General features: G+C 45.9%; 1 protein-coding gene across 2 annotated transcripts; it reads right to left on the reverse strand.

The window, feature by feature from the left end:
• Positions 1-1,559: 1,559 nt before the first annotated feature.
• On the reverse strand, positions 1,560-9,782 carry RPUSD3 (RNA pseudouridine synthase D3). Of its 2 annotated transcripts, XM_023727599.1 has the most exons (9): positions 9,658-9,782; positions 9,230-9,369; positions 8,268-8,312; positions 8,033-8,132; positions 6,359-6,466; positions 6,188-6,272; positions 5,841-5,964; positions 2,601-2,740; positions 1,560-1,792 (listed from the first exon to the last, which is right to left on the reverse strand). In XM_023727599.1, the coding sequence occupies exons 1-9, from the start codon at positions 9,780-9,782 to the stop codon at positions 1,601-1,603; spliced, it is 1,059 nt and encodes a 352-aa protein (XP_023583367.1). In that variant the 3' UTR covers positions 1,560-1,600. The 2 variants fall into 2 exon arrangements, with proteins under 2 accessions (XP_023583367.1, XP_012409584.2); XM_012554130.2 differs by lacking the exons at positions 8,268-8,312; positions 9,658-9,782 and having other exon boundaries at positions 9,230-9,613.
• Positions 9,783-10,406: the final 624 nt, after the last annotated feature.

Raw genomic sequence — 10,406 nt, forward strand, 5'->3', positions numbered from 1 at the left:
ATTTTGGTTGGTTTAAGCTACCAAGTTTATAGTTATTAGTTATGGTAGCCACAGGAAACTAACACGAGTCAATCTGAAGATACACATACTCCAATCCAGAAGTTCTTGCAAAAGTGAACAAGAAAATGCATACAGACAGGTATGCAGCAGCAAATGACCATTAATAGTAGAAGGGATTCATAAAAAAGACCAGACTTACTGGTCTGATAGACTGGTGGAACCCCGAGACTTTGGCCCTTAGACACCCTTCAAACCTGGAACAGAACCTACTCCCAGAGATCACCTATCAGCCAAACAATAGACAGGCCTATAAAGTGAACAATAACACCTGTGAGGAACGTGCTCTTCAGAGCAATCAACCATACAAGACCCAAAGGGCAGCATTTGCTCAAAAACAAAGTTCAGAAGGCAGGAAGGGGCAGGAAGGCTGGGCAAATGAAAACGGGGAAACCAGCGAGGAAGTAGGTAGGGTATTGTCACATTGAGGGGATTCCAACTAATGTCATGAAACAAAATGTGTGTAAATTGTTAAATGGGAAACTAATTTACTCTGTAAACTTTCACCCAAACCACAATAAAATGTTAAAAAAAAAAACAAAAACAGTAGAATAGATAAACTGGTATACTCAAACACTGGAATTCAAGCTACACACACTACACGGGGATGCATTTCACAATGTGGAGCAAAAGCAAATCACAAAAGAATACATACAGCATGACTCCATTTATAGAAACTTCAAAAACAGGCAAAATGAAATATATTGTTTAGGGATACATATAAAAGCAAGGAAATAATTACTCCCAGTCAGATCAGTGGTGTTCAACCTAGACTGAAAAACAACCCTGTGGGGAGATTTTAACAAAGACCGATGCCAGGGTCTCCACCCTCGACCAATTAAACCCGAACCTCTGGGGTACAGAATCATGAGCGGCATGGGGATCTTAAGCTTCCTTAGGGGGATTAAAAAAAAACAAAAACAAAGTTGCCATGGAGTCAATTCCGACCCCAGGTGTGTCAGAGTAGGGTTTCCAGTGGCTGATTTCTTAGAAGTAGATCTCCAGGCCTTTCTTCCAAGGGGCCTCTGGATAGACTCGAACCACCAACCTTGGTTAGCAGCACAGCACATTATTTCCAGTGTGGGGCCAGGGATGGGAAAGGCTTTACAAGGAAGGAGAGGGATGCTTCTATTTCTTGGCCCAAGTGATGGCTATATGGGTATCATTTTAAAATTATTCTTTAAAATACAGAGATGTGTTTTATGCACTCTCTGTATATTTGATACATTTCACAATTTTTTAAAGTAGAAAAGCTAACCAGTATTCAACTCAGCAGAAATCATGGTCCATGACAAGCATTTACTTTCTCAGCAAATCCTCAAGACAATATCATGAGGTAGATACTTTTATTATCTCAAGTCCAGAGAGGTGAAGTCACTTACACAACATCACACAGCAAGTGGCCTAGCCAGGTCTGTCTGCCTACAGAGCCTAGCATCATAAACCATGGCATTACTGCATTCTAAGCACTGATCTCATTTTCCATGGGCCTGGCTACAGGTCCCCGCTTCTCTTCCAGTGGGCATCAGGGACAGAGGGATGACTATCGTTGGTGGAGCCCCAGGCACTGTAGGGTCCTGGAGAAATAAGGGGGCAGGGGTGCCAGAAGTTCAATGGGGGTATCCTGGGGTCTGGGGCCTGGGAGGAGAAGACAATGCAGGTGGAGGTGCAAGGGCAGCTGGGCAGCCTGGGAGGGGGTCAGGCGGAGGCATCTGATGAGGGCTTCATCCAGGACCTGGGGGTGGGAGAGGTGTGTCAGCATACAGCCACGTATGTACCAACAAGCTGAGTACTCAGCTCTAAATGAAACGAGTGAGGCAAGTTCTGCTTCCCTGGTGTGGAGTTGTATTCATTTCCTCTTTGTGTGCGTGCGTGCACATCTGCACACTCACACTGTAGCAGAAAGTAGCTAGGGGTTCACCAAATCAGTTTCCTCTTGAGCATAGAGCTAAACTACATTTCCCAGCCTCTTGCACTTTGGTGAGGCCATGTGATTGAGTTCTAGCCAATGGAATGTGAGTGGAAGTATGTAAAAAACCTCCTACATGAACCCATACTGTCTCACCTCAGCTCCTGTCTGATATCAACAGCCTGGATCCCTGAGTGACTGCTTGGAGCAAAGTCCCCAACCCACACCCTACTAATTAGACTTAACATGAGGGGGAGGTTATTGTGTTATGACTCTGGTACTTTGGGGTTACTCTGTTAACAGCAGATAGAGTTACCTTAATACACACACAGAAACACATACACACACACACCACCTCTTTTGCTCCTTGTACTGAATAGACTCAAAGAATGGCAGCCTTAGAAGGGCCTTTAGAAATCAGCCAGTTCAATTTCCTTACTGAACTGATAGGAAGAATGAGGCCCAGGGGAGGGGGGGGTCACTTGTCCAGGGCCACACAGCAAGATAGGGCCTACAGACAGCCTTGGAAGCCAAGAGGGCTGCTGCCCAGTCCAAGGCTGCATAGCTAATGTTTGGAGATGTTGCCCACTGCCCCCACCCCCCTAGAAGGCAGCAAGCAGGTGGGCTTGAGTACCTGTTTCTGGGGCTTGGTTCTCTCAGCTGGCAGTAGGAAGCGCTGGCCCAGGACGGTGCTGACACGGGCAGAGTACGTGTGGTCCCCGAGCACAGGGCAGAGCTGCAGTATCATGTGCACCTGTAGCTGACTGGGGAACACTGGGTGAGAGGAGAGACAGTACAGCTGGTAGGCAGTTGTTTTCTGTCCCACCCACTATTGTCCCTCCCCCTTTCCTTTGGGGAACCCTCCCCATTCTCAGATCGTATGGTTTCAGTGAAGTTGATGCTACCACCTCTGCCTCCAGAGAAGGGAGCGTGGCCAGGTCAGGACAGTCACAGCAATCAATCCACCTGGCCCGTGCCATTGGTTCATGACGAGATGCAATCCTGAAATTACCGTTGAAGTTACTGGGACTAAGGAACTCTACTTCTTGCTGGGGTGGCTAAACTGGGGCGATGTACGCCAGAACTGCTGTGGGCCGTGTATGCTTTCACCAGGGGTGAGTCTGGGGGACAATGAAGCCAACGGGCAGAAAGCAAGAACCAAGAAATGGAGCAATTGCTTCCCAATAACATCCTTTGAGCCTCTGGATCCAGCCATGCCTGAACTTTTAATTATGTGTGCTGATAAATTCCCTTTATTGGCCTACACCAATATGATATGCTTTTGGGGAAATTTGCAACCACGATTACCTTGAAAAATACAGAAATGGGGCGTTATGTGGTAGGCATAGTACTAAATGCTTCATATATGTTAACTTATTTAATCCTCATGACAACCCTATAAGGCAGGTCCTACCATCATTCCCATCTTACAGAGAGAAAAACTAATGCTCAAAGTGTCTTGCCCACCACCTGGGATTGAAACCCAGGACCTGTACTCTGCTTCCATTTCTGGCAATATGGTGACTGGATAATCTAAAAACCCTCTTTGCTACAAACCACCTAGAAACACTGGAGAAAATATGACAATCATCCTTTTAAATACACAGCTGAGTACCCAGGAAAGTAAGGTCCCCGAGACCAAAACACAAAAAGGAAAACAAACCCAGAGCACAAAGACAGCCAACACTTCACCTCTCCTAGGAGTGTTGCCAATGTCGGGGCTTGGGTTTTAATAGCTAACTGAGGCCAGAGGTGAGGCCTTTGTGCCCAGATGAAATCACAGAGGGACTATATTTTCAGTGAAAGGGTGGACCAGGAGAAAGAGTCAGCCACCAATGAAGGTAGATGATCACCTTAGGTCTGGATGGGAGTAATAAAGTTTCCCTCTGAGAATTCACAACCACAAGCCTGTTCTCACATAGGTTTGCAGCTAAAGTTTACCCTACTTGAATGATCTGTGAACTATGAACTAAGACACTGATCAATATTTAGAGAGGCTCTGGAGTAGTGATATCCCTGTGGCTTCCTGCATAAGCCAAGGCAGAATCTCTTGAGAAGGCCCCACCTCTAGTCCAGGTAACAAATGATTTCCACAGATAAGCGCCCAGCTGAACACGAATTCACAGTCCTGAATCACAGCACAATGAAAAAACAACCCACCAAGTGTGAGAGTCAACAGGAAATACAGTAAGATTAGACCCTGTAGGATCTCAGACAATGAAATGATCAGAAATAGGATATAAAATAAGTATGTATAAAATTATTGACGATATAAAAGAACAAACGATATGAGAAAATGCTGTATTTCTTAAAATATCATTTGCATTTGGAAAAGAACAACATAGAACTTCTAGAAATGAAAAATACAGTCGATGGACAGGTTAAACTGGCAGATTAGACCCAACTGAAGAGAAAATTATTCAACCAGAAGATACATCTAATGAAATCACCCAGAGTGCAGCAGAGATAAATGGGAAACATGAAAGGTTAAGGGACGCATAGTGAGTAAAATGAAAAGGTCAGATGTTTCCATTAGGAATTCAAAGGGAAGAGAACTGAGAATGCAGGGGTGCAACATTTAAAGAGAGAAAGAATCTTAGGTGAAGGGAAGGACAGCACACACTACAGGGGGAGTCAGCACAACTGGATTAAATCAAAGATAAGTTTCCTGAATACAATTAAACACTTCGAGGGACACAGTAGCAGGGGTGGGGGTCTGGGGACCATGCTTTTAGGGGACATGTAGGTCAATTGGCATAACAAAGTTTATTAAGATGTTCTGCATCCTACTTTGGTGAGTGGCATCTGGGGTCTTAAAAGCTAGCAAGCAGCCATCTAAGATGCATCAGTTGGTCCCAACCACCTGGAGTAAAGGAGAATGAAGAACACCAAAGACACAAGGAAAATATTAGCCCAAGAGACAGAAAGGGCCACATAAACCAGAGACTGCATCATCTTGAGACCAGAGGAACTAGATGGTACCCGGCTACCACCAATGACCGCCCTGACAGGGAACATAACACAAAGTCCCTGGTGGAGCAGGAGAAAGGTGGGGTGCAGAACTCAAATTCTAGTAAAAAGACCAGACTTAATGGTCTGACTAAGACTGAAGAAACCCCGGAAAGCACGGCCCCCGGACTCTCTGTCATCTCAGAACTAAAACAATTCCTGAGGCCAACCCTTCAGACAAAGATTGGACTGGACTGTGGGACATAAAATGATACTCATGAAGAGTGTGCTTCTTAGCTCAAGTAGATACATGAGACTAAATGGGAAGCTTCTGTCCGGAGGTGAGATGAGAAGGCAGAGAGGGTCAGGAGCTGGTTGAATAGACACGGGAAATTAGGGGTGGAAAGGAGGAGTGTGCTGTCACAGTACAGGGAGAGCAATTAGGGTCAATAACAATGTATATATAAATTTTTGTATGAGATACTAACTTGAAATGTAAACTTTCACTTAAACAACAATCAACAAAAAAAAAAAACATAAAAAAATTAAAATAAAATAAAAAAATAAATAGAATTTTCCAGGATTGATGAAATATAATAATCCTCAGATTCAGAAAGTACAGTGAATCCCAATCAGGATAAATAAAACCAAATCCATACACCTAGATTCATCACAGTGAAACCGCAGAATACCACAGACAAAGAGAAGATCCAAGGAACAATAAGTAAGAGAAAAAAAAAAAAGATTAATGATGATTAGACTAACATCACAAGTGCTACCTCCTGCAGTTGGGTCTGGTCACATATACTCTTGGGGTCCATCAAATGCTCCCCAGGCTGCCACTGAATACCACCACTTTCCTCTCACCTCCTTACCTCCCCAAGTCAAATACAGTTCCAACGGCTGGCTGAAGCACCATACCCACCTGTTAGCGGCTGCAGCTGGACCAGGGCACAGCCAGAGCCTGTGGCCATCACACGAAAGTGGCTGACAGTCCTCTTGACACCTTCCAGGATGTCCTTTCGGGATGGGGGCTTCACAGGAACTACCTGCAGTGCCAGCCCCCCAAAATAAACAAGTTTCACACATGCCTGGGAGCTATACCCAGACCCTCCCTGAGCAGACTCAGGACAGGGCCACAGTGTAGGCAGTGGTCACATGCCTGTTTTAGGTGACAGGAGAGTCAGCCACCCCAAGTCTATACCCCTGACTCCTCTGTCAGGGACACTGTCTGGACGGAGCCCTCTCTTCCTCAACCAGAACCTGACTCACGAGATCGACCCCATCAATGTGTTCCAGTTTCAGGGCTGCTTGGATCTTCCCCTCAGAAGTAGCTGGGATCCCATCAGTGATGGCACTGCAGGGAGAAAGAAGCAGGAGGAGGTCACAGAGTGGCCTGCTGGGACCTCCCTATTGCCCTGGGAGCCTCCCAGCCCTTCTCACCAGTAGGTGGCTGTGGGCCTTTGGACTCTCCGTGAGTGAGTGAAGAACTTCTGGATGCGGCTTACAGTCTGGGGACAACTGGAAAGGAGTACAAGCCCAGAGCAATCCCTAGAGGAAGGGGACAAATCACACAAGTTAAAGTCTCTGAGGGGTTCACCTACAAAAAAGCAGACTTCTAGGAAGGGGCACTGACCTGCCCAAGGCCCAACAGTAACACCAGAACTACAATAACCCAGACATCCTCCTGCGGAACAGGTAAGGCTTCCCCTTGTTTGATAACAAGACTATGTACCTTAATGTTTTTTTTTCATTTTGCCCTGGCCCCCAGGGAACTCAGCCAGATGTCATAAAAATACCAGCATTGGTTGAGTATCTAAGGAGGTGGTACAATGGTTAAGCACTCAGCTGCTAAATGAAAGGTTGGTGGTTCAAACCCACCCAGCAGCTCTGTGGGAGAAAGACCTGGTGATCTGCTTCCGTAAAGATTACAGCCTAGAAAACCCTATGTGACAGTTCTACTCTGTCACATGAGGTTACTATGAGTTGGCGTAGACAGCACCCAACAGCAACAGTTGAATGTCTACCACATGCCAGATACTGTACTAGGAATTGTATACATGTTGGCTTTTTTTTTTTTTTAATTGTGATGAAAATAGACACACTACAACATTTGCCAATAGAGCAACTTCCATATGTACAATTCAATGACATTGATTACATTTTTTAGGTTTTGCCAACATTATCGCTATCCTTTTCTAAAATATTCTGCCACCACTAACATAAACCCAGTGTCCCCCAAACAAAAACTCCCCCTTCCACCCTTCTTCTCACTCCTGCTAACCATTAATCTTTGATTTCTATATATTTGCTTATTTCATATAAGTGGGATCATACAGTATTTGTCCTTTTGCAACTTATTTCGCTCAGCATAATGTTTTCAAGGTTCATTCGTTGGGGCCTGCATCAGGACTTCATTTCTCTTTACAGCTGCATAGTATTCCATTGTGTGTATATATCACATTTTGTTGATTGATTTATCTGTTGATGGACATTTTGGTTGTTTCCAATTTTGGCTGTTGTGAAAACTGCTGCAATGCACATTGGTATACAGGTTTCTGTTTGCATTCCTGCCTTCACTTCTTTTGGGTATACACCAAGCACTGGGATTGCTGGGTCTATATATTAGTTCTTAAATAATCAAATTCTTCACAAACTTTCTGAGTTTGTGGACTTGCAGAAAGATTTCATCTCAAGTATCCTCTCTAGTTGATGGCAGTTGGAGGAGTTTCATGGATTGAACCATGGCTATGGAATTGATTCCATGGGTATGGAATTGGGAAAATGCCTGTACATTGAGTACGAAGTAGGTATTATTATCTCTATTTTACAGTTAAGGGAACTGAGATGAGGCTCAGAGATGTTTTGTTCTTTGCCTAGGTTCACACTGCTTGTACATGGAATAGTCGGGATTTGAACCCAAGATCTGTTGGCTTCCTTCTCCTTTTCATAGACCTCAGATCCTACCTCTGTGATCCCCAACCTTTCTGTGGAAACTGTCTTTGCTTATTCCCAAGCATCTTTCTTCTCACCGTAGGTGGCTCCCTGTCCTACCTTTTTTTCTTTTTTTTTAGGGTCTTCTGTCCTCCTACCTTCTCATTACCCCCTGCCACTTACTTCCCGGGTGCTCGGACAACCTGGAGCTCCCGCTCCCCGAGCCCCAGTGACTGGCTGAGCTCTGGCAGCACTGAGAGCAGTGTCAGGTCTCCTGGTTTCCCTGGGAAAGAAGAAGAAGTACAAGTTGCTCCCAGAGGCCAAAGCTTTATCCCACCATCCCCTTCTCTTCACTCCCCCCAGATGTCACACCCTTCCCCCCTTCACAGCATTCCTTTCCCCTGCCCTCTGTCCCTACCTGTTACTGGCAGTCCCTGTGGCTTATTGACCGTCACTAGAGGTCCTGAAACACATAATATTGCATGAACATTGGCAAAAGCAATAGTTAACCTTTGTGCAACACTTAGTTTACAAAGCACTTTCTCATTTATGGTAGCATGTGAGCTCAACAACAACTCTCAGCCAACAGTTATCAACCCCATCCTAAACTGAACTTCTTTGTCCCTCAAATATGCCAAATTTGTGGCCACCTCAGGGCCTTTGCACTTGCCATTTCTTCTGCCCCATATTTTTACATGTCTGGCTCCCACATATATCATCTTGGCTCAGATGTCACCACCACAGAGAGGCCTGAAGCCCCAGTCTAATGTTTGCCCCTCTCTTCCGAGCCCCTCACCATCACAACACCGTTTTAGTTTATTCATAGCACCATTAAGTAACTTGGTCATTTATTTTCTGGTTAACCTATTTCTCCTGCAGAATGTTGGCTCTCTGAGGGCAGGAACCATATTTACTTGTTCAGCACTGTATAGCCAGTGCCCAGAACATAGCAGGTGCTCAATAAATAGTAGTTAAGAAAATGAATAAATCACTGAATGGAGAAACTGAGGCTCAGAGAAATTAAGTGATTTTCCTAAAGCCACATAGGAAGCTGGTACAGAGCTTAGATACGTCTGACTCCAAAGCCGGTGTTTTTTCTATCAATAAACAATAATTTATTACTAAAGAAATTTCCATAACTGACTCCTACTTTGTGCAAGACTCTCTAGTTATTTGCACCCCCCCGCAACACACACACCCCCATCCCAAGATGATGAGGTTCGGAGAGGTTATGTTTCTTGCCCTAGCTCATTCTGCGAGTAGAAGACAAAAGCCGGATTTGAACGCGGGGCTTCTTGAACCCAGCCAGCCTCCTAGAAGGCTCGGAGCAGCAGGCTCCCCCTCGCGGGTCTCTGTGCAGCTGTACCTATCACGCCTCACCTTTCTGATCCACCACGGCTGCTCTCAACACATCAACCAGCTCCTCGCGACTGAGGTCCTCCAGCCGCAGCAGCCCGGGAAATGGCTGGTCCCTTGGGGGTCCTGACCTTTTACTAGAGCCTCGAGGTTGCAGCTGATGCCTGGAAAGGACGGGAGAAGCAACAGGGGGTGTTTCCTGCTGCCGCATTCCTATCTCCACACACCCTCCAAACCCTGCCGCCTCTTCAGAATGCCTGGGCTGAGCTTCCCGAAAAGTCAGGTTCAACTGGCCCCATTTAATAGAGGAGGGAACTGAGGCTCAGACAGGCCGAGTGATTTGTTTAGGGGCACAGAGCAGAGCCGGCATTAGAGCCCATATCTACTTAACTCCAGATCCTGCACACACCCGCACCCTGCCTCTCTCCGACACAAGGGAAGGGCGTAATCACCGGGTCCAGGTGCCAAAGCCTGCAGCCTTAAGCGCTGCGCGGGCCCCTGGGCCCCGTCGCCAGGAAGACCAGATATGACCCCAAATACAGCAGCCAACCATCTCCGGTGTGAAGTCAGTGCGCATGTGTGTTCAAAAGGACAGCCGCCATACACCCGCAGCGCACTGATTGGTCAGCTTTACTGTCAATCGGAATAGCGAGGAGGCCGCGCTCGGAACCGTGAGAAGTCGGAGCTCTGTCTCCGGTCTAGAAAGAAATGTCTACGTTTGCGCTTTGTGGTTTTGGGGAAACTGAGGCACAGGGTGGGATCCAAACTGGGACGAAAGATCAAGGTTTTCTGATCACGTTCCAATTTTTAGGATCCTTTTGACCTCAGAAAAACACCACTGCGCACAAATTCGTAAGGCAAATTGGCCACAAAAAAAAAAAAAAAGTCCACATCCTTTGGTTCAGTAAACCTGCTCCTAGAACACAGCCCGTTCCATAATCCAAAGGGAAAAAAGGCCAAAGGCAGAAAGAGATTACTTGTCAAAGAAAACAAAACAAATTTCAAAACTAGGAAACGTAAATTGTCTTTTGGTGGAATCTGTAAATCCCCCTAAGAAAACATTGCCGTGGAGTTGATACCGAGTCATTGCAACCCTATAGGACAGAGTATAACTGCCCCATAGAGTTTCCAAGAAGCGGCTGGTGGATTCGAATTGCCGACCTTTTGATTAGCAGCGGTGCTCTTTACCACTTCACCCACC

The sequence above is a fragment of the Trichechus manatus genome, unplaced genomic scaffold, assembly GCF_000243295.1.
Source record: "Trichechus manatus latirostris isolate Lorelei unplaced genomic scaffold, TriManLat1.0 scaffold00001, whole genome shotgun sequence".
Taxonomy (NCBI): Eukaryota; Metazoa; Chordata; class Mammalia; order Sirenia; family Trichechidae; genus Trichechus; species Trichechus manatus.